The 24,725-nt window shown below is 38.3% G+C and overlaps 1 protein-coding gene across 1 annotated transcript in view; it reads right to left on the minus strand.

The window, feature by feature from the left end:
- Positions 1-24,725, minus strand: part of ZMPSTE24 (zinc metallopeptidase STE24) — a 42,907-nt gene that overhangs the window by 15,729 nt on the left and 2,453 nt on the right. Inside the window, exons 2-7 of the mRNA XM_043877428.1 lie at positions 24,554-24,700; positions 16,759-16,845; positions 10,807-10,923; positions 10,115-10,267; positions 8,674-8,815; positions 3,932-4,116 (exon numbers count right to left, since the gene is read on the minus strand). Coding sequence (XP_043733363.1) covers positions 3,932-4,116; positions 8,674-8,815; positions 10,115-10,267; positions 10,807-10,923; positions 16,759-16,845; positions 24,554-24,700 — 831 coding nt within the window. The remainder of the gene's footprint in view (positions 1-3,931; positions 4,117-8,673; positions 8,816-10,114; positions 10,268-10,806; positions 10,924-16,758; positions 16,846-24,553; positions 24,701-24,725) is intronic.

Consider the following 24,725-nt stretch of genomic DNA (forward strand, 5'->3'; position numbering starts at 1 on the left):
TTTTCTATAGCACTTTCCTTTTCATAAAATAAAATTCACATGCTGATTCATTTGATCGTCACAACAGCAAGCTGGGCAAGATGGGAAGTATTATCTTCATTTTAGAGATGATGGATGCCAGGAAGTTAAAATATCTTAAGATTATCATGCTGATAAGCAGTGGGTAAAACCCAAACTCATACCTCTGGATCTTGTCCTTTTTCTATTATACTTATCACCTGGGAAGACATCCACATGACCCTAGCTCTTGCTGGGGAAATACTTGTTTTCTTCTATAAAAGGACAGTTTTTATATATTTAAAATTTTCCTTTCACTTAAAATGCTTTTGAGACAGGTTGTTCTAATTACTGAATTTGTCTTCTGAAGGACAAACTGCTGGGAGAAAGTTTCCTAGACATCTTTTAAAATGTGAATAGCCAGTATGGAGATACTCATTGAATTGTTAATAATAGTTATCTCTAAGAAGAGGGATTTATTTTTTTTCTTTAAACATCTGCTCAAATTGAAACACTTCATCTTCTCTACACTATCCAGACTTAAAACCATTTCTGCATTCCCCACTGTGTTGTATCAATACGTAGTAGGTATACAGTAGCAAGTGCTGAATAAACCACCATGTCCTAAACTTCTGCCACACTTGTGTATTTGCTGTGTAATTATTTAATATCTTTTAAAAAATAAATTCACTTTTTAAAACTTAGCCTTATCCCAAACGACAACTTTCATGAAATCATGATACACTAGTTTGATCTTTTTCCTAATATACATTAATACACATATAGCCATTCAAATTTCAAATATTGATATCCTACCAAAATCACCTCACCTGTATACATGCAATGAAAAGCAATACATGAGATTTGGGTCAATCTTTGACTTTCTCCTTCAGTCTCCATAATAGCAATCACCGTAAGTCCATCTTTTATTACGACTTCTCACTTATTCTGACCTCTCACTCTGGTGTAGGCCTTTATTTCATGCCTATCTGGGTTATCTTGATGCAGTAAGTCCCTAGCAGTCCCCTTTGCCTCTAATCTTTGCTCTATCATATATGTTGCCATCAAATCTTAAACTTCCTAAAACAAACTTTGGACTCTTTTTCCCAAGGGATCTTCCTGACCCAGGAATCGAACCTGGGTCTCCCGCATTGCAGGCAGATTCTTTACCATTTGAAACACCAGAGAAGCCCCTTGGCCTTTACCCAAATCAGTTGAAACTTTCCAGGTCACTGAAAACAACCACTAGAATGTCTTCAGGAAGAAGTACTTTACAAACTGGTCTTGGCCTACCTTTCTATCCCCTTCTACAAGAATCCATTTATTCATTAGTCTTAGAGTAGCCATTGTGCAGTTGTTTTTATAGCTTTATTCATTATATATCTTCATCCTGAAAAGCTCCAGCCCCAAATCAAAATTCTGCCTACTTCAAATATCCTCTCTTTTAAGAAATCTGTCTGACCATTAGAATCTGCATTCATTTCTGAATTTCTAAAAGTCACACAATTTCAGCCACTTATTTACCACCCCCTGCCTTAAACTATGAGCCAAATCTAGTCTCCTCTACTACAGGTTCTCTGGGGTAGGACTATGTAATTTATATATAGACGCTAAAACATTTGCATCTGGACTTCCTTGTGGTACAGTGGATAAAAATCCGCCTGCCAAAGCAGGGGACACCGGTTCAATCCCTGCTCTGGGAAGATTCCACATCCTGAGGTGCAGTTAAGCCTGTATGCCATAACTACTGAACCCACGTGCCACAACTACTGAAGCCTGTGCTCCACAACGAGAGAAGCAATGAGAAGGTCGCACACCACAGCAAAGAGTAGCCTCCACTCACCACAACTAGAGAAAGCCTGCATGCAGCAATGAAGACCCAGCACAACCGCAAATAAAATGATTTTTTTTAATTTAAAAAATAAAATTTTTGCAGGTATCAATGAAATAAAGCAGGCTCTTCAAGAAGCTAACAAAATAATTCAAACTCCATTCAACACAGTTCAAAAGACTAACCTTTTCTAAGATCTAAACCAAAGAATACTGTTCTCATAGATACTGTGTTATGCACGTAAGTCACTTCAGTCATGTCTGACTCTTTGTGACCCCATGGACTGTAGCCCACCAGGCTCCTCTGCCCATGGGATTCTCCAGGCAAGAATACTGGAGTGGGTTGTCATTTCTTCCTCCAGAGTCTCATAGATACTAAAGGTCAGTAATTTCATTAGATTGCTTGAAACCAGCAGACCACTATCTAACACCCAGGTCGACTATAGTCATCTACCCTGTATGTAGATACCACTTCAGCAGGTTGACTTGCTGAACGTGCATGATTCCCCAGTGTTCTTACTTGGTTACTCTTTCTGGGCTTCAGTTTTCCTATCTATAAGATGACCTTAAGAGCTCTTCCTAGCTTAAAATCCTATGATGTTGGTCAGATCAAAATGACTTTTATCACAGTAGCCTGATAAAATAAATCTACTTAAAAAAAAAATACAATCCAAAGAGTTAACCCTCATCCAGTGCTATTTAACCCCTTCACATTTTGTGATATTTATAACAGTCTAGATATTTATAACAGTCCAGGCACTCTATTAGACTGTCTCTTTAAAATCAAAACAGATGCTCAATGATAATAGTTTTTTCCACTGGTACTCAGAGTACACAGGTTTTTCACATATATTATTTCATTGAATCTCCACAACCCTAAAAGGTAGGCATCTTTATCTCAGTGTTTTTCAATTAGCAGTGATCTTGCCTCTTCTCTCCCAACCCTGGGGACATCTAGGAATATCTAGTGACATTTTCCATGGTCACAATTGCTGGGAAAGGAGGGACTGATACCCGCACCTGGTAGGGAGAGGCCAAGGATGCTGCTAAACATCTCATGAGGCACAAGACAGCCTCCCACAGTGAAAAACTATTTGGTCCAAGATGTCAATAGTTTCAAGATGAGAGACCCTGCTGGCATTGTCTATCAGTTAAGAAATCAAAGCTTTAGACAGCTTAACTTATTTGCACAGTTACACAGATCTCAAATCATTTCTGAATGCCATCAAAGCCAATGGCACATCCCATCACATATGCAACTACTAGAGACTGTTTCTGATTAAACATGTATTGTTTTCTTATCACTGTCTCCCCTTCCCCATTTAGTCTTGGTATACTTTAGATTTTGCTAATTACCATCAGTTGACCTCATCTAGGAGAAGATTCAGAAGAAGCTTTCTCAGACTATAAGGTCAGATTAAAGAAATGTCTTCTCTTAGGCTCTCACTGCATTTCTTATGCTCTCACAAGTATATATAGCTTCGCTGCAGCACCCACCATATGGAGCTGTGCTTGTATGATTTTCTCCCCTTTAGACTATAAGCTCCTTGACAGCAAGGTTTCCCTCTTCGTTTTTGAATTCCAAAGAAAGTATCTCAGCAGAGTTTACAATTCATAAATGTTTGTTAAGCAAACAAAAGAAAACTGACCAAGTTACACAGTATACACTCCAAAATGCACAGCTACTAAATGACAACCAGGATTCAGATTTAAGTCTCCATCACCAAAGACTATAATTACTACATCTCAGTGAAGTTAAAAATGAGATGATTATTATCTCCTCTTTGTCTTGTCTGTGGGAATTCTTCAATCATAAACATATCAGGAATTATATATAAAGTCCCTGTTTTTAGACAGTTTATAATCATACAAATTTTCCTGTCTTATACTTGTGCACATTCTGTGAAAACTTGAAAGCTAGTTAACATGTAACAACAGTGATATTCTTTCCCAAATACCACAATTATAAAGGGGCAGTTATATTTTTATTTGATAGTCTCCCTGAGTTCAACACTCACTACATAGAAATTAATATTATTTTGAGTTGTCATAGAAACTGTTTATAAAAACTAAGCCAGGGTCTCTTAGGAAAAGAAGAACTCACTTTAACTTTAGCTTTTATTTCTTCACTGTCCCCTTCTCCATCATTGCGGGGTTCCATGCCAGACTCCTCCTGGATGTCTTTGTTTAGTACAGAATACTCTTCTAGTAGAGTGTCAAACAAAACTATTCGCTTGTTCTTGAAGAAGCCATAAAAATAAGCATTGCTGTGGGAAGAGCGTTTAGATCCTGAGGAAAAGACAGTTCAAAGCACGGAAAATAATTAAAAAGCCTGGGGTCTTTTGGAGAGATGCCTAGAAACTGAATTACTAGCACGGACGTTAACATTTTCAAATTGTTTAATACCTGAAGAATATTATATCAGCGTAAATCACCACCAGCAGTGGAGAGTGTCTGTTTCTCTTCAGTCTTAACAACAAATATTTAAGCTCATTGCAGCTTTCTAACAACAAATAAATAAATAAAGCCTAAATATCCAATGGTCATGGAATGATTCAATTATGATAAAGCTATGAGTTGGAATTTTAGGCAGCCAGAAAAAAACTATACTATTGAAATATTTTAACAAGATTGGAAAAGCTCACCAACATACTGAAAAGGATATAAAACCTCATGTATACAAAGTCCCATTACTGTTGTGAAAAAATGTACATGTAAATAGAAAAGCCTAACACAAGCCTATTAAGAAATATATTAAAATACTGAAGTGTTTATCACTGGCTTATAGAAACATGGGTTTTTGCTCCCTCCTTTATACTTTCTTCTCTTCCAAAGCTTTTAAAGTATACTTATTTAATCAGAAAAAATTAAAACTATCTTAAAATCAACTGGAAAAAAAAAAGCTCTAAATTTTTAGCAGTGGCTAACAATAGCTAAACTATGGTTGATATTTATTTTCTTCTTTATATTTTTCTTTATTTTCATTATATTTTATGTCCTGCCATGTGCAGTGAATTAATTGGTTAATGATAAACTTTAAGTTCAAATCTTGACTCTGCCATGTATTATTCATATAAATGCAAGAAATTTTCTTAATTTCTTTAAGCTTTATTTTCATGTTTATGATATGAGGCTAGGACTTTTTGGTTTGATTGCCTGGAAGTTAAGAGCCAAACATGTGGTCCAATTTTATCAATGATATAGGATCTTAGCATCTGCAAAGTTGTGTATCTGCAAAGTTGTGTATCTGCATCTTATATTTCTATCTCATTCCTATTTTTTCAAAATTTTTAATTAATTTAAAAATATTTCTTAGAAGTTACCTGAAGTTATCTATGGAAGTAGGCAGATAAGCAAAACGAAATTAATGTCTTAGTATCTCCCACTGGCCCAAGGATCTCAAAGTATGGCCCAAAGAATGCCTACACCAAAACCACCTACAGGTACTTGTTAGATGTAAACAGCAGAAATATCCAATAAGTCAAAATGTCTGGGAATGGGGCCAAGGAATCTTTTAACAGATTTTCCAGGGAATTGTTATACTCACTAAAGTTTAAGACAATAAGCTCTTGTATCACTGTGCCTTGCATGTAGCATTTACTCAATAATGCTTGTTTACTGAATAGATTTATCGTACCATTTGAGGTATGAAGTAATGTATCTGAGAATTCTGAACACCAAAATGTCCTATGTGACTGTACGGCACTGCCGGCTGTCTCTTCATCTTTTTTTAATGATGTCTTATCTTAATCAACCTCTCAGCAGCATCTGACACAGTTGGCCATTCCCTCCTTGAAACACTTTTTTCTCTTATCCCAAAAGAAATACCATCTTCTCCTCATTTTCTTCCTACCTCAGTGGTCTCTCCTCCTCAGCCTCCTTTGCCTGCTCTTTCCCCCTCTGCTGACCCTGACCTGAGCCCCCTTCTCCTCTCTGAACGCCCTCATCCATGGAAGTATCTACATGTCAGATACTTTTCAGACCACTATGTCCAGCCCTGGCCTCTCCCTAGAACTCTGGAGTCATATATCCAGCTGCCTATTTGACATGCTTACATCTCCACAAGAATGTCTATAGTACATCTTTCCTGTTTATATTCTCACATGTCATTTTTTCCCTGACCAGTATTCAAACCCCCTTGCAGAGTTTAGGGAATTTAGCATCATGCAAGACTTGTGAGAGACTGCTTCTCATTTAAGAAATCGAAAAAAGCTAGATATCTGCTTCCCCAGCACTCCTGACAGTTAGTCCAGTGCCCTGGCTCAGTCCATCAGATGCACCCACTGGGGACTCTGAATAGTAGCTAATTACATGAGGAAGCAAGGCAGTGAGAAATTAATTCTGCAGGTACTAGTGGGAGGGATGTTAGAGATGTAAACTGCTAAATTCCAACAGCAGTGTCCTCACCAGACTGGTTCTTCAGGGTGATTCTGAGTTCCTAGTCTCCCGGGGAAGAGCCCATTTCCCAAGTTTGGCAAATTTAACTTTCCTGTGACCTTGTGAGTTATAAAATATTGTTTCAAAAGGAATTTTTCATGTTAAATTAGCCATAGTTGGTTTCTATGGCTGACTTACAACTAATTATTGCTTGTTGAACTCCAGTATGATATTCAATAGGTATCTCAAATTATAACACACCTAACAGAACTCCAACTCTCACACACTTGTTCTTCTCCCAGTTTTCTCCCATCTCAGTAGCCTACCATTTATCCAACTGCTTAGGCCAAAAATCTAAGTCATTATCTTTAAGGTCTCTAGCTCCCTTATTCTTTTACATGTCATCTATTATCAAATTCCATCAACCCTACCTCTAAAACACATCCTTGATACACCCACTTCTCTCCATCAATTACTACTGTTGTGGTTCAGTCGCTAAATTGTGTCCAATTCTTTGCAACTCCATGGACTGTAGCCCACCAGGCTCCTCTGTCCATGGGATTTCCGAGGCAAGCATACTGGAGTGGGCTGCTACTTCTTCCTCCAGGGAATCTTTCTGATCCAGGGATGGAACCCAGGTCTCCCAGGCTGGCAGGTGGATTCTCTACCACTGAGCCCTCAGGATAGACTGCTCTGGCCTAATTAACCTTCTCTCCTGAATGGCACCAGCCTCTAACTGCTCACCCTGCTTCTGCCCTCGCCTCCCTACCACCTTCTCTGTATGGCAACCTGAGATAGGTTAAAAAGTAAAAACCCAGGCCATGTCACTTTCCTGCCTAAAACCTTCCACAGCTTATCTGTGGACTGAAAATTCAAGATTCTCACCCTGATTTATAAAGGCCTGTGTGGTCTGACTCTGGCCTATGTCTCAGATTTTATGTCAAAACACTTTTCCTGCCATGCGGCAGCCACACTCAACTTTTTTCTGTTTCTTGAAGATACCAAGCTCTGGATAGTCTCCCCATGGATGTCTCCTTCCTTCAGATCTCAGTTTAAATTCATTTGCTTGGAGAAGTCTTGTCTAATGACCTAATCTAAAGTATCTACTCAGTCATTCTTCGTCACTTCACACCAGTTTAATTCTCTGTGCAGTACTTGCTCCCTGATATTTTCTAAGATCAAGACTATTAGTTTTTCACTTGGTTTTTCCTTTCAGTTTACAAATCCATTATATGTGTTGCTGTTAGTGACAACATTCATTCACTCAAAATATTTTTGAGGACTGTTACCATTATTAACAACAACAAAAATATGCATTACAGATGAGTAACTTCTGTTTAGCAGAGGTAAGTTCCCCAAAGTCAAAAAGGGACTGTGTGATAGAACTAGAATTTAAATCCAAGCCTATTGGCTCTACAACCTGACCTCTGAAATGCTATCCCCACCTACTCAAATCTTGATTTTCCCACAAAGTCCCAAATAACCTTCCATAAAGCCTTCTCTATTTCAGCTAACATCATATAGTACTGATAGTATATTTCACATATCTTCTCAATTACCTCTATTGTCATAGTATTAGCATTTACATTTTCTGATTATAACTTAAGTGGCCAGCAACTTAGGTTGCTCCCTCAGTAAAAGTGCCTCAGAGATTGTTCTACTACACTCATCATTGTGCTACTGGTTTAATATTAATTAAAAGAATAATAATCTCAGAGGCTAAAGAAGTAGTATGCATTGGCTTATTTTTCTACCATTTCCCCAAAGACACGTTCCAATTGTGCCTTCAGTTGGCCACCAAATGTCTAAGATTTCTTTACTCTTCTGGTTACTGTTAACTCATCTTTCCTTGATGAAAGACTCCTTGAGAATTTAGTAGTCTTACACAAGCTAACATAGATAGCTTAACTCTCAAAAGTAATCATCAGAAAAGCAGAATATAACTAACATAAAGTATTCAGTGGTACCAGCCTTGGGTAATTTACAGGTGAAATCAGAGTCTAGCAGAACATTGGAAGTCTTCTTGGGGGAGATAAAGCCAATAACACTGGTTTTGTTTCCAAGCCCCCAAACCAGTGCCAAATGGAATCTGACAAAGCAAGAGTCCAGTTCAATTACCTAAAGAAGCCAGGTAGGTAACAGAAGTGAATAAATCAGTCTAGTATCATGACATAACAAGGACTGAAAAAGGCCTTGACCCAGAATTAACAATACTGTAAAGCCAAACAAATGCAGCTAGAGGCAAGAGCAGGATTTGGCATCAGGCCACCAGTTTCTATCCCTGGACTATGTTATCAATTCTCATAAATCTTCAAAAGCCAAAATGGAAAATCCTACTCTTGAAAGGACAAAAACAAACACCCACCCCCCAAAACCAACTGATGTGCTCTTTTATTAAAGTTTTAAGAATAAAGTACTCAACTAAAACAAATTACTCAAATAAAACCTTCTTACCCCAGGGAGCCTTACCTTCAACAACATACACCTTAGTCAAAGGGAAGTCAATACTCTTCGCCATGACTTCGATTTCTTGTTTCAGCTTTCCCTCAGGAAGCGGGGTGAATTTGTCAAATAAAGGGGCAATGTAATCAGCATAGATGGTGACAAGCACCTGAAAAGCAAATGTTAGATCAACCTGATTATGTCCTTAAAGAGAAACAACTCACTATACAAATTCAATACAAAAACAATTATGTAATTCCAAGCCCTGAAAGCAGGGACCTTATCTTATTTGTTCTGGTATTCCCAGCCCCAAATAGTATCAGACAGTAAGCATTTAATATGTGTTTGATGAAACAAATCAAAATGAGTAGTCCCTAGATGATAATAATTAAGAAGCCAAGTGGTCTGCTCAAAACTATCTTGGGTATTTCTGACACTTCATAAGCCCATCATAACTTGGAATTCTTTCAGGGTAATCATAATAGACTTGAAGTGTTTGCTAAAAAAAGAACTACTAGAGCTTAATTTGCCTGCTAACACTAATGACCTGCAGCTCACAAGCGTACACACTGGCTGAAACAGCACTTCTTTAAGCATCTTGGGAGCATTTCTTGTGCTCTCTCTCCTCTCATTTCAATTAGCCATACAACATATATTTGTAAGTCCAACTAACACCCGTTTTGTAGTTATAATCCACTGGCTGGAAGTAAAGCAATGAGCACCATAGTAACCTCATCATGAGTGCAGCTGATAGGTGGCATTTTCTGGGGGCTGTTAATAGACCATTTTGATTCTGTTGTAGTAGTGTTTGTACCATGAAGCAGTTTAGAATTTGAGAAAGAGAAGAGGAAAAGAAGAGGTGAGGCAGGGATCATGGGGGAGAGGAGAGGAAGAAGGGGAGGGAGGAGGATGAGAAGGAAGAAAAGGGAGCTGCAGGGGAGAGAAGGGAGGAGACAGGGAGAAGGGATGGGCACAGGGGACGGGGAAGAAGAGGTAACAGGAAAAGGGAAGGAGGAGGAAGGGAAAGGCGGGGAAGGAGGGCAGAAGAAAGCAAATGCAGTTATGCTTTCTTCTTCTCATCCCACTTACATCTGTTCTCTCTTCAAAATATCCACAGTGTTTAGACACTGGAGCTCAGTCAAGGGTCATCAAAATTGTCAGTCATCACTCTGGTGGCAACTCACAAATGCACAGCCCCAAACTGCCTGACAACTGGATAATTAAAACTAACTAACAACTAGCTTCTAGAATCTGTAAGAGTCAGTATAAGGAGAAGAAAATCTATGGTCAGAGTCAGCTCTCCTATTTCTATAGCTAAAAGCAGAAAATAAAAGGGGAATTTATATGAGCACCTATTTATATTTCTTCTGCTTCTTAAGGACCGTATAGATGCTAACAAAGATTAAGTCACAGTTTTCTCACCAAGGTACGCTTTGTAAAAGAAAATCAAAACAAAGATTTCACTCACCAGAGATACAACTAGCGTAAACAGCCAGGCATAAATAAAAAAATAGTCTCCCCCAATTTTAATAATGTAAAGTAGAAGTGAAGATACAGGTAATAAAATGCACTGAGTCACAACAAATTTCTTGATCGCATCTTTCATGAAGAACCCCAAAGTCTGAAAAAATAAAAAGTCATCATAAGAGACTAAGAAACTGCTTTTAAAATAATGAGTGAATAGCAAAGGATATATCATTAAAGCAAGTTTAAAAATGAAAAGGCAGTCATATAAAGCCTATATGACAACAGGTAGCCTAAGACAATAAGTCAATGCCTTGCATTTTACAGTTTAAAATAAACTTATTTAAACGTTATTAGCTGAAAAACACTAGACGTTAGTAGTAGAAGAATTTATGGCAAGACCTTAAACTATGATCTTTACCATATCTGCAGTTCCTTTTTTCTAGATTAATTCATGCTCTAAAATAGCAAATTATTGTTGTTGTTAGTCACTCAGTCGTGTCCGACTCTTTGTGACCCCATGGACTGTAGCCTGGCAGGTTCCTCTGTCCATGGGATTCTTCAGGTAAGAATACTGGAGTGGGTTGTCATTTCCTTCTCCAAAATAGCAAATTACGTTTTAATTATTACTAGCAGAGGACAAAAGCACAAAAGATCTTCGCACTGAAAAGACAACATTTGCATTCTCTATTTTACCTGTTGATTGAAACCATGTTTTTCTTCTATCACGAAAGTATTATAAAGACTCCATGGCAAACCAGTCAACGCACTGAAAAGTGTAGCCAACAGCAGAAACACCAAGGATTGAGTGATCTAAACACAAGAGAAAAAAAGGCAGTTTTTAAATATTAATTCGTTCTTCAAACAAATTACTAGGGAACAAATCAATGAGTATACACTAAGTACTTACTATAACTCAAGCAATGTGCTTGATTCTATGGGTAACACAAGGTCTAAAACATCACCTCCACCCTCAGGACTTATTTGTAAGATAGGGAGGCAATAAAATACTTCTTTAATTACACAAGCACCATATGAAAGTTAACTTGAAGTCATACAGACAAAATGGTTAAAAGAACTTAAAAATGAGACACAGCCACATACGCTAATGAATTCAAGAGGTTTATAAAGCTGATGAGACTTGGAGTGCTACTCTCAAGAAAGAGATAAATTAGTGGAACAGAAAAGACAAAGAGGAATTCCACACAATTTGAAAAAGCAAGGAGAAAGAAAACAGCATCCTGAAAGTGAAAGATGACAAGATGATGGGCCTGGTTGTGACCAGGTGGAGAAACATAATGGAGCATCAGAAAAGCTGGGCCAGGGCAGGTGGGGCAGAGTGTGCTGAAACTTTCACAGAGCCCAAATCCAATAGAGACAATTGCTCTCAAGGATTCCTTTCATTGCTTTTACAACAGATCCTTAGGAAAGAAAAAGCTAAGAACTGCCTCATTTTTCTTCACAAACATTTTCCTATGATAGTGGAGAACAAGGACTAATTAGCATAAAGGGACTTGTAGGGAGGGGGAAAGGGCAATGGAGCAAACAGAACCCTCTCCTTCCCTCCCACCACATTATCACTCTCCCTCTTACTCCGCAGTGGACAACTGAATTCTTTCTTTTTTTTAAAAAAATCAATTAACTTTTTGCTGTGCTGGGTCTTCACTGATGTATGGGTTTTTCTCTAGTTGCCGTGAGCACGGGCTACTCTCCAGTTGCAGTGTGTGGGCCTCTCAGTGCAGTGGCTTCTCTTGTGGAGCACAGGCTATAGGACTCGCAGGCTTCAGCAGCCGCGGCAGGTAAATCAGTAGTTGCAGCTCACTGGCTCTAGGGTACAGGCTCAATAGTTGCAGTATATGGGCTTAGTCACCCCAAGGCATGTGGGATCTTCCTGGACTAGGATCAAACCTGGGTCTCCTACACTGGCAGGCAGATTCTTATCCAATGTGCCACCAGGGAAGCCCCTAAAACTGAATTCTTTTAAATGGGAGCATACCACCAAAGCATATTTGATTTGGTAGTAAAGATGCAGCCACTATGTTTCTAAACGTAGAAAAAGGGAGAAGGGAATAGGAAGAAAGGAGATTTGGCTACAACATGCAGGTGATTTATTTTAGTATTTGTCCCCAAATGGAAAATGAGATATTTTTTAAAACAAACAAACAAACAAAAAAAACAGATTCCAGGACCTTCTTCAAAACTACTGAGTCAGAATCCCATCTTCAAAAAATATAACCATATTATGGAATTTAGAAAGATGGTAATGATAACCCTATATGCAAAACAGAAAAAGAGACACAGATGTACAGAACAGACTTTTGGACTCTGTGGGAGAAGGCGAGGGTGGGATGTTTCGAGAGAACAGCATTGAAACATGTATATTATTTAGGGTGAAACAGCTCATCAGCCCAGGTTGGATGCATGAGACAAGTGCTCGGGCCTGGTGCACTGGGAAGACCCAGAGGGAGCGGGTGGAGAGGGAGGTGGGAGGGGGGATCGGGATGGGGAATACATGTAACTCCATGGCTGATTCACGTCAATGTATGACAAAAACCACTATAATACTGTAAAGTAATTAGCCTCCAACTAATAAAGATAAATGAAAAAAATTAATAAATAAATTAAAACCAAATTGCAAGTTAAATATTAAAATGTAAAAACACCCCCCCAAAAAAAAAAATATATATAACCATATTAAATAACAGAGCATAATGTAATGTTGGTATAGGATATGCTTGCTGCAACTTCTGAAGCCCACAAGCTCCAGAGTCCATGTGCCACAACTAGAGTCTGGGTGCTGCAACAAAGATCCCACGTGTGATGTAGTCAAATAATTAATTAATTAATAAGTCTAATTCCCTAATCACTGAGCTTATATCCCCCTTAAACACTAAGATTCCAAGGGTGTTTTAAATTATTTTGCCTTAAACACTAAAACAGCCAGCATCATTCCCTGCCAATATCAATCCCTCCCCTTCCAATCCATCCTACATGCACACCAGATGAATCTAAAACGCCACTTCTCTACTTGAAAAACTTGTAATGGCTCTAAAAGACTGCAAACTCATTACGCTTTTAACGATTTTCATAATCCAATCCCAAAGTGCTACTTTTCACTACTCTTTTCTAAGACCCTTCTACTTCTAACAGATAACTGTAAGCTAATATTTAAGGAAGATGATTGAGTTAAGGGAGATATTAATACTCTAGTTGAAAAAAGGAGGTGTGACAGTCACATTGGGAAAACTGGAGAATACACAAACGCCCAGGACCTTTTCTCAGAAGAACCCTAATTCTAACTCAGAAAGGAGAAAATATCTTAGAAACAAGATCTACTGGGCAGTGAGGGGAAAGGGTTTTGACTTATAGCCTCTCAAAGGCAAAAAGATCTGGGCTCTAGCCCCATAAGTGAATAACTTAAGGTTCCAGACACAGAGTATTATAAAGTCCTGCGCCATGAGGGTGGAGTGATCCAGACCAAAATGGCCTGATGGCACACTTCACCTCTTGTCTGAGATGAACCTACTCATTCCAGCTCATATTCATAATGTGGCAACAGAACTCTGGAGCATTCTGAGTCTTTAAGTTGAGCACTTGCTGGAAAAGGCTGGGCCAAATCTCACTGTCAAAAAGTAAGGACACTAATTATGAGACCACTTGTTGGTATTCTGGAAAGCAGAAAAGTGAATGCAAGTCACTGAGTCGTGTCTGACTCTTTGCAACCCCCTGGACTATACAGTCCATGGAATTCTCTAGGCCAGTTTACTGGAGTGGATAACCTTTCCCTTCTCCAGGGGATCTTCCCATCCCAGGGATCGAACCCAGGTCTCCCACAATGCAGGTGGATTCTTTACCAACTGAGCTATCAGGGAATCCTGGAAAGCAAAAAGTCCTGCAGAAAAACACACTACCTATGCCTAAGGATAGGTTGAGGTCCACTTTGTTCTCTTCTTTTTTTAGTGAAGAAATTGGTTTTCATTATATAAGAAGTACATGCTCATTACTGAATTTTCTTAAGAGATAGGCAAAAATAAGGCAATAAAAATTGCCAAAATTCTCTCCAGAGGAAACTACTTTTCTAATTTTGGTATGTACTAGTTCAGGTTTCTTATAGATTTGAAACCTGTCTACAACAATGGACACCTCTATATGCAATCAAGAAAAATTGAACTAACTTAAATATTCATCACTAGGACACTAGTTATATGAAAAATCTGTATGGATATTCACACATACTTTTATTTTCATATGCTGCTTCATTACTGACTTTTCCATTCCACAATAAGTTATATGAAATAATAGTACAATAATATTTTCTCCCTGTCCAAATGGCAAAAATAAGAATATCATGTATATAATAAGTACTGTCGGGACCCAAGAAAGAGGCATTTTAGTACTTCATACACTATGAAAAAACATAAACCAAGAAGAGCTGTTTCAGGTAGAAATTTGGTCAGCTATTTCCTCTATACCATGTACATTAGATGTGAATTTCAATACCAATGTTATCATCTTTCATTTCTTTACTTTCTTTTTTTTTTTTAAGTATTTATTCATTTGGCTGCATTGGGTCTTAGCTGCGGTACACAGGCTCTTTGTTGCAGCCTGCAGGCTCCTCTCCAGCTGTAGCACATGGGCTTCAGAACACGCGGGCTCTCCAGTCATGTCACGCACAGGCTTAGTTGCTTTGCGGCACGTGAGATGTTCCCGGAGCAGGGATGGAACCCACGTCCCCTGCATTGGAAGGCAGACTCTTAACCACTGGGCCACCAGGGAAGTCCCTATGCTTTCATCTTTGTTGGCCAATTCCCTCTTTCAATGATCCATCTTTGTAAAATGTCATGTGGGTTTATAGCTGGGAGACAGGAGACAACACAACTGCACACTCTGAACCACTGAGCAGCAGTTGGGCAGTGACCAGTCACTGGCAGAATTTGAAGAGTGATGTGATCAGTCACTGTGTGAGCATCTGTTATTTGCACAGCGATTTATGAACTGAAGAGCTAGCAGGGAACTTGTACTTTATGCAGTTACACATATAACATATTTTGGTAAGTGAAATTTGAAACTGCTGAGGGGCTGGTGTTATTACCTAAACCAGGGAAACTGAAATGTGTGTCTATCAGAATGGCGCAGAGTGAGGACTGCTGCCAGTACCATGCACCCATCAAAGAAAATGAAGATCTACATACACAGAAAGAGAGCTCTAAAACATTGTTAAATGCAAAGATAACATCTAAGAACATTATATAAAAAACTTCCTGTTAAGGTAAGGAATATTCTTATATGTATGTATATAGATTGGGTTCATTAACTCAACAAATATTTATGAAGTACCTACTCTGTAACTAGCATTGTTCTAGGCACAAGTCACAGCAGTGAAGAAAATATGTAAGATCTCTGTCCCCTTATAACCTAAAAGTTTTGTCAGGGTGATAGATCAAAAGTAAACAAATAAACAACAAGATAAATGGAGGGCTTCCCTAGTGGCTCAGACAGTAAAGATAAATGCAGACAGTGGTAAATGCATTTGTAAAGAAAATAAAATAAGGTGATGTGCTTCACTAAAGAGTGATAGAGGGATGCTATTTTAGCTGATATTGGTCAAAGAAGGCCTCTTAGGAACCAGTTATGTTTACAGAAAACCACCTTAAACTGTTTACAAAACAATGCAGAGAACAAGCAAGTAAACAGCAATAGTGCAATGGCAGGTCAGGACATGTCTACAAAGATACAGAGATATCACAAGAAGAAGAGGTCTTAAGAGTTTGGCTTCCTTAGAAAATGGTATACAAAAAGTGACTCAGTATGAGCTGAATTAAAGCCCAAGGTACCTACACATGTCATGTTGAAGAGATGCATCATTTCAAATAAACAGGAAGGAGAGAACAGACTAATTACTGAGAAAAAAAGTCAAAAACAGTGTCCCAGCATCCACTACAGGCAAAGTCTCAGGTCTAAGGCTTTGATTCCAACACCGTTCCTAGAATTCCCAGAAGAGTGGGCCGCCAACTCAAGGAGCTCAGTGGAGATACTAGGAGATATATTTTGTCTCTGTTCAAAGTATCTGCTACACATGTGTATCACAGGGATCTGCTTAGCATTAAGTTCAACAAAATTCATGCTTCACTTTTCACTGATTGCACAGAGTGGTTTCTAAGAATCAGATGCCTACCCAGAGGCTACATTACCTAGCTCCCTTGCATCTGAGACTAAATGACTGGTTCACCAGTGAAACGTGAATGCCAAGGACAGGTATCACTTCAGAGCCAAGGGAGTTAAGAAGGGGATGCACTTTCTCCACCCTCTCATCCCTTTTGCCTGTTGGATGCAGAGAACATAGGGGAACTTAGGGAATGGCAGAGCCATATAAGAAAAGACTGGGTCTCTGGCTTACCACATAAAAGGATGTCACCTGTTGACTCCCAAAATACTCACACTGGACTATTATGTGATTGAGAAATAAACTACTGTGATAAGCCATTGAAATTCAGGAGTTTACTACAGTAATGTGCATTATCTTAACATAAGTGGATGAGAACTACACAGAGAAGCCTTCATTAGGTAGATGCCAAAAAATTAACTTGAGCAGAAAGCTGGCCAAGGAAGAAGAAAAGACTGACAAATATATGCTAATGAATGACATACCTCATACTCTGGTCCAAAGCCAGCATAACCACAGAAGCACCCAGAGAGTCTCCAGAGGTACGGAATTCCTCCAAAGAGAAGAATAAGCTGTAAAACAAAGCATATGTTGGTCACATTTAAGCAGTACTAGAAACTACCATATGAGAGATGTTAAAAAAAAAGAGAGAGAGATCTATCTTATTTAGGATAAAATACACATTTAGACAAATACAAACCAACTGATATACTAAGGTTAGACTGTTAAGCAAAAGTTTTTTGCCTATACATTTTATATGGATGAATTGTATATGTTATTTTATCTCAATAAAGCTGTTTAGAGAGAGAGAAAAAAAAAAAAAAACTGTTGTCAAAAGACCACAAAAGACCTTAAGAATCAGGAACTAAGCTTAGAATGACTGAGTCAACTTATCAAAAATCCTATGAGTGACAGAAATGGGATTTAAGCCAGGCTCTATGGCTCCATAACTGGCTTCTCCTTGAAAGGAAACAGCTCTCTTGGTTAGGACAAAGTATTAGTATAGGTGTAACTAAACATGTCCACCTACCAAACCTGGGGACAGAATAGGCTATCAGAGTCATCTTTCGATAAGGAAAAAGTGAATCCTGAGGTGGGAATCAGGGTTTCACAGGAGTAGGCCCCTTTCTCAGCACCGCCCTTTGTCTTGAGCAGATAAAGTGAACAGAGATATCCACCAAACCAACAGGACATATGAATGAGGGAGCAGCTCTTAAAATGTGAAAAGGATATATGCTTACGAAACACGACTTCTCACAACAAATACCAAGTCTGTGGAAGCACTTTGGCCAGAGTCGTCAGTATATTGTTTCTTCACCCATGGATGCTTGGAAACACAATGATCACACTCCTTGGTTAGAAGCACAATATTCCCATCCATTCAGACATGGTTCCTTGTGGCTTTGAGAGTTTGGGGCATTATTATATATTGCACAGGTGTCCTTCCAACCCACTTTCCATTTATATATCCATAAATAACACAGTGGTTTGGCGCTACTGGTATCGTTTTGTTGCTAAGTCATGTCCGACTCTGTCTGACCCCATGGACTGTAGCCTGCCAAGCTACTCTGTCCATGGGATTTCCCAAGCAAGAATACTAGAGTGGGTTGCCATTTCCTTCTCCAGGGGATCTTCCCAACCCGGGGATCAAACCTGCATCTCCTGCTTGGCAGGAGGATTCTTTACCACTGGAGCCACCAGGAAAGCCTAACATAATGGTTTACCTATGCCTTTTAAGAATATATATAAATGAGATCATATTGTATTTATTACTCTACAACTTACTTTTTACACTCTACATCTTTTTAGATACATACATGGTGAGTTTTAACTTTATTTGGCATCATCAGCCTGTTCTCTAAAGTGTTTATACCAAATTACACTCCCATTAGAGCATTCCTGTTTTCCCCACTATCTCACTCATACTTGATCTATTCATCTTTCAGATTTTTAAAAATATTTATTTGGCTACCTCAGGTCTTAGTTGCTGCACGTGGGATCTTTCGTTGCGGCACATAGGCTCAGTAGTTATACTGTGTGGACTTAGCTGCCCAGCAGCATGTGAGATCTTAGTTCCCCAACCAGGGATCGAACTCACATTCCCTGCACTGCAAGGCAGATTCTTAACCGCTGGACCATGAGAGAAGTCCCCATCTTTTGGAGTTTTACCAGTATGCAGGGGATTGATATAATACCACAGGTTTCAAATATGGTCTCTGGACAGCAGCATCAGCCTTGCCTGGGAATCTGTTAGAAATACGTCTCCAGCTCCACCCTAGAACCAGAATCAGAAACTGGGAGAGGGGCCCGAGAGTCAGTCTCCAGTTATATGTGATGTACAACCAAAGTCTGAAAATCACTATTTTAATAAACTGCTTTTTAAAAGTAAGGCCCCCCCAAAAAAATAATAATAATAAATAAAAGTAAGGCCCCCTTAACTCTACATCCAGTCATTTCCACTTTGACTAACTCAATCTTGGATATAAACTATTTTCCCAGAGGACATGCTTTGGCAACATTTTATATGGTATATGCTCCACTTGTTGAACTAATTGACTTGGAATGGCATTTCCTTCATCCTATTCTCAATACTAATAAATAATGCAGAATTAAGAATTTATAATGCTTTGGGGGAAAGGCTGGAACACCTATGATTAAAAGTCCAGCTTTTAAGTAAGTATCAAGGGTAGCTTTAATATGAACTCTGAATGCATTTGGAAACAGCTATTGCTAATGTTGTTTAGCATGCTTTGGGGAATGAAAAACCAAACACAGCCAACGGTAATGTTTCTCTGTATAGATAGGATGTCCTTTAAAAAGAACTAATGATGCCAAGAAAAACAAGTCACCTGCTTTCACATATATTATTTCACTAAAGTCTTGAAAAGCAGCCAGGCTAGGGAGCACAGTAATCTCTATCTTATAGATAAGGCGACTGACACTCAGAAATGTTAAAGTAACCTGCCCAGAGAAACCCAATGACTAAGTCATTGCTTTGTGTTGAGTACTGTACTAATTGCTTCATTTATATTACCTTACTCAGTCCTTGCCACAAACCATATGAAACACGATATTAATCAATCTGCTTCTCATCTTAAAAGAGGAGGAAAAATGAGACTCAAAGAGGATGAATTGCTCACTCAGAAGTGATCAGAAATTAGAGAAGCTACAGTTTGAAATTCTTCCACTCTACCCTACTCTACTCCCCAACCATTCCATTTCTTGAGAGGACTCTTTAGTGACACCTATGAGATATCAGGAAAAGTTTGTCTCAGAGAGGGGGGACATTTTATATCTGGGTGCTCTGTCACATTTATGTGAACAGCGGCATCTGTAACTGGTCACACGTGCCTCTTACGTTCCCTTGGGTAGAAAGTAGCACAGCAAAAAAAAGTCTAATTTAATCTTTGTACTTTTTCTTTGTGACCAAAGCTTACAAACCAATTAATTTTAATCAACACAAAATGGGAACTAATGAATTTGCTTTCAAACAGAACAGGATTTCAAAGTAACACAAAACGCTTCTTATCTAATGGCAAATATAGTTTGCTAATTTCCCAAGGGTAAATTTACTATATCCATGTTGCAGTCCCAGGAGTTTCAAGAATGGTTTTTTCTTTAGATTCAGAAGAATAGAGTCTGAAACTCCATTCTCTCATTTGGCAGTGAGTGTCACCTGGCCATTATATGGTCAAGCTGTTTAATTTCTCTGAGCCTTTGCTTTCTCATCCATAAAAAGAGAATAATAACGTCTATATACTTTCAACCTCAATGTGTGTGTGGCTAACTCGCTTCAGTCATGTCCAACTCTGTGCGGCCCTATGGACTGTACCCCTAGGCTCCTCTGTGCAGGGGATTCTCCAGGCAAGAATACTGGAGTGGGTTGCCATGCCCTCCTCCAGGGGACCTTCCTGACCAAGGGACTGAACGTGTGTCTTTTACGTCTGCTGCAATGACAGGCCAGTTCTTTACTAGTGCCACCTGGGAAGCCCTTCTAGAACCTCAGAGCACTGTTGTAAACATCAAACAAAACAATAAATATAAAAGCAATATATGAAGTGAAAATCACAACCCATACAATTATCATGAAGATGACTGTTACTGTTCCCAGCTTTAGCCCATCAGTACAGCTTCTAGTTTGAGCCGTAGCACGTTACAAAGGTCTCTCCTTCTATATATGGATTTTCCCTACCTCTGTCATCTCCTAGAACAAACTGAGCCATTCTCTTGGCCACTAAGCATAATAAACAAGCTACCACGCATCTTTCCTAGAACCGTTTATGTGACAGCTAAGGAGACTGAAAATATTTTTCCTGTCATTGTATAATGGCCTTGTAGGGGATAAGTGAATGAATTTCAAAGAATCAAACATCAATGAGGGAAGAGGACAGTGTCTAAATTCTGCCCCTCTACTTCCATCTGAAGGCAGATTTCCTACTTGGACCATGTCTCTAATAGAAGAAATGCTTCAGTTAAATTAGCCAAAACCAGATACAATCCACATATATCACACATGTATACCTTTCCTGGCTTAGCTGGAAGGGACTGAGTTTTAATATTAATCCTCAATATCTCAGTAAATAAACGTGGCTTGGACTAGTAAAAATATAATAAAAAGTCAATTCTGAAAAGACTAATTACTAGCAATCACTCTGTACCCTAAAAGGCAATATAATTTTATTTTTCAGACCATTTATTAATTTTTCTAAAATGCCAAGATTTAACTTTTCCAGAATCTTTGCCATTTTCCATACTCTTAAGGAAATTAGAGAGGTTCCTAACAACTTGGTTCTAACCATACTAGTCTTAACAATACATACTTGTCAATGCAAATTTTGTGACTTACTAGGCAATTCCATAATCATTTAACAAAGCCACAAACAGCTGGTTTCTTTAACTGATGAAACAATTATGGTAGCCAATCTCAATTACTTTCCCATGTCTGTATTTTTGCCGTAAGCTTCTTTGCCTTAAAAATGTTGCTGCAAACATTTTCACTGCATAACCAACTGGCTGTAAGTGAAATTTCTTGTGAAAGATTAAACAACTGGTTGACAGTTTGGTTTCAACTGCCTAAAATTAGTTAGCATAACCTGAAGTTAGTGATGTTATTGATGGTTTTACTGAATTGGCTTCTTACTTTGAAACACACTACTTCACAGGAGAAAGAGGTATTGAGCGTCTCAAAGGTGCACAGTTGAACCCATATTTTCCATAGAATTTTGGAACATCTATCAGTGGACATATTACAATACACCAGATAAAATACAGTATAGAGGCTTTAACAAAGCAATACAGGGCTCAATTACAAATATGCATCCTAGTATTTGTAAACCAATACTTCTCTTAACAAAGGAATAAGTTTTAGTGAAAAAGTGCGATACTAAACAATGAAACAAATCAACAAGAAAAAAATGTATACAATACTATGAACAAAAGACTTAGAAGACAAAAATGCTTATGTACAATTCACAGAATAATATTAGTTCTTACACAGTATTGACATGAATTCACACACATTTTAAATGCATTCAAATGTTCTACATTTTGCAATAATGTCTTCTTAATTTTGGTATTAATTTTACATGCTTCGTTATGTCTTTTTTAATGTCTCTCTTATTTTTCATTATTTTATATTTTATGGCAAAAATGCCTTACAGTCAATTGGTTATGTGAAGAAAATGTTTGCAGCAAAGATGCTTACAGTGAAAGTACCTAAAACCTTATTTTCAATTTAGGAATCTTTCTCTTAGTGATACTGAGGGATCTAAAAGAGTTCTGGAGAAATTATAACAGAGTATTCTCTCAAAAAGAATATAAAATCAAGCCATGAAAAGACACAGGAGACTTAGTAATAGGCACTCAAGTAATAGGCACTCAATCTGAAAAGGTTATAAGCTATAAGATTCCAATTACATGACATTCTGGAAAACGCAGAACTATGGGAATAATAAAAAGATCAGTTGTCGCTGAGGATGAGAGGGCAGGCAGGGACGAACAGGCAGAGCACAGGCCAGTGAAACTATTCTGTATGGTACAGTAATGGTGAATATTTGTCATTATACTTTTGTCCAAACCTACAGAATGGAAAACACCAAGGGCAATGGTAATGTAATGATGGATTCTGAGTGATAGCGATGTGTCAGTGTAGGTTAATCCATTGAAACAAACATGTCATTGTGACTCAGGATGTGGACAGTGGGAGAGTTCTGCACATATGTGGGGGCTTGGGGTGTATGGGGATGTCTGTACTTTTCACTCAGTTTTGCTGTCAACCTAAAACTGCTCTAAAAAATAGTCTAGTCTATTTTTTAAAAAAGAATATGTATCCTTTTTTCATGAATATAAACTTGTGGATTCTATTCATGCATGTATCACTCTATATTGTACTATTTATCAATAGTAGCTCTTAAAAACATCAACAAAATTTAAGTTTTATAACTTAATTTTGTGCCTAATGAAATAAGTAGAGTATGGTGTTTTGGCTCAGTTAAATATATGATAGATACATAGAATGAGTCACATTTCAGAATAACAGAATGGTGCTGAGTTTTAAACTAAGTTTTATAAATGGATAAAGAGTCGCAGATCTGTCTTTAAAAAAAAATAAATAAAAATAATAAAAATGTACATAAAAGAGCTCTGGGGGCACAGTGATAACCATGACTATGATGATAAAAAACACAATAGACAACACTTATGGAGCACCTTACAGTGGATCTGGAATTGTTCTAAGCATCCTACATATATTAAATAATTTTCAATCCTCTCAACAACATATGAATGAGGAACTATTATTACCATACGATTTTAATGGAAAATTTTAGGCACATAAATGCTGAATGACTTGCTTGAGGTCACAAAGCTAGTGTGATTGAGCTGAGATTCAAACTCAAGCCACTGCAGTTCAGTCAGCTCTTAACCTCAACAGCATGCACTTTCCATTGTTCCTACTGTTTACTTGCTCAGACATGTCCAACTCTTTGTGATCCCATGGACATAACCTGTCAGGCTCCTCTGTCCATGGGATTTTCCAGGCAAGAATACTGCAGTGGGCTGCCATTTCCTTCTCCAGGGTGCATGGTTCTCAGGGGTGGAAAACCAAGAATCAGTCTTAGGATGCGGTCGTGAAAAAATCTTACTCATTTTATGTGTAAAGCACAGTTTTATATACACAGACAGTACAGAAACAGACACACAGATATCTGTGGAGGGGCAGTTAGGAAAACTGGCTAATAAAGTACCAGGGTCAGGGGCCAGGAAAGATCATAAGAAGAAGACAGAGAAACGGCTCGGTACTGTATAGCCTCTCTTCTTTTGGTATGGGGAAAGACTGGCCCTGTTTTACTAAGTAAAAACTATCTGTCACTCATTACTTTACTCAGTAAATATGAATTATATGCTTACTATATGTCAGATACTAGGTATAAAATGATGAACAAGACTTTAAAGTACCCTGTCTTTAAGGAACTACCAGTCTGTAATCGAAACAGGCAAATTCAATACAATGTGCCAAGTAAGTACTCTGATGGGAATAATAATGGGATGCTGCCTAACCCAGACTTGAGGGATGGGGAAATTTCAAAGAATTTCTTAGAAGAGATGATGTCTCAGCTGGATTCTAGTGAAAGAATAGGGATTAATCAGGCCCCAGTGCAACAGTAGAGATGAACGGGGACAGGAAGGGCAACCCAGACAGAGATAACAGCATGTGAAAAGACTCAGGGTCATAAGAAATCAATCTGGGTGTGAGATGGACAATAAAGAAGTGGGAAGAATTTGGGGGAAGGAATAAAAAGCCGAGGCTCAAGTAAGCAATGCCCCAGTCAAAAGGACCTCTTAAATCATGCCAGGAAATTTAGACTTTACTCTGAAGGAAACAGTGGGCCAGCAAAAGGTTTTATGTAGAATAACATAATCAGAATTGTGCTTCAGGATTCCTTAGGCTGCAATGTGGAGAACAGGTTAGAGTTATGAGTGAAGCAAGAAGACAAGCTGAAATTGTTACAAAAATAACTTACAATGTAAGGTTCTTTTTCATACATGGCCTCAGGGTGACAGTTACCATATTCCACAATTTTCAACTGTCTATAGACAGTTATGTTTCTGCCTCTTTTGCTCCCACTCATTACTATCAACAATAAAGGTTAAGAAAGTATTCTGGGATTTGTAGGTGTGGTACCTACCCTCTTTTGTGTCACAAAACACAAAAATGAAAATAAACATTACAAGGTATTAAATAATTTGAGAGACTGTCTCTCCAAGAAGTAAGGTACTCACAGTGCCTTCAACCTCTGAATAGAGTCCTGACCAGAAGCTGAAAGTACTTTTATCCAGCTGATACAGTCGAGATTTCTCAAATGTTTCTGAATCCATGATCTGTCCTAACTCCAGCGGTACATGAGTTGTAGTTTTATATACCCGTCTCTGAAATATTTTGAAGAAAACACCT

The sequence above is a fragment of the Cervus elaphus genome, chromosome 20 (genome assembly GCF_910594005.1).
Source record: "Cervus elaphus chromosome 20, mCerEla1.1, whole genome shotgun sequence".
Lineage (NCBI taxonomy): Eukaryota > Metazoa > Chordata > Mammalia > Artiodactyla > Cervidae > Cervus > Cervus elaphus.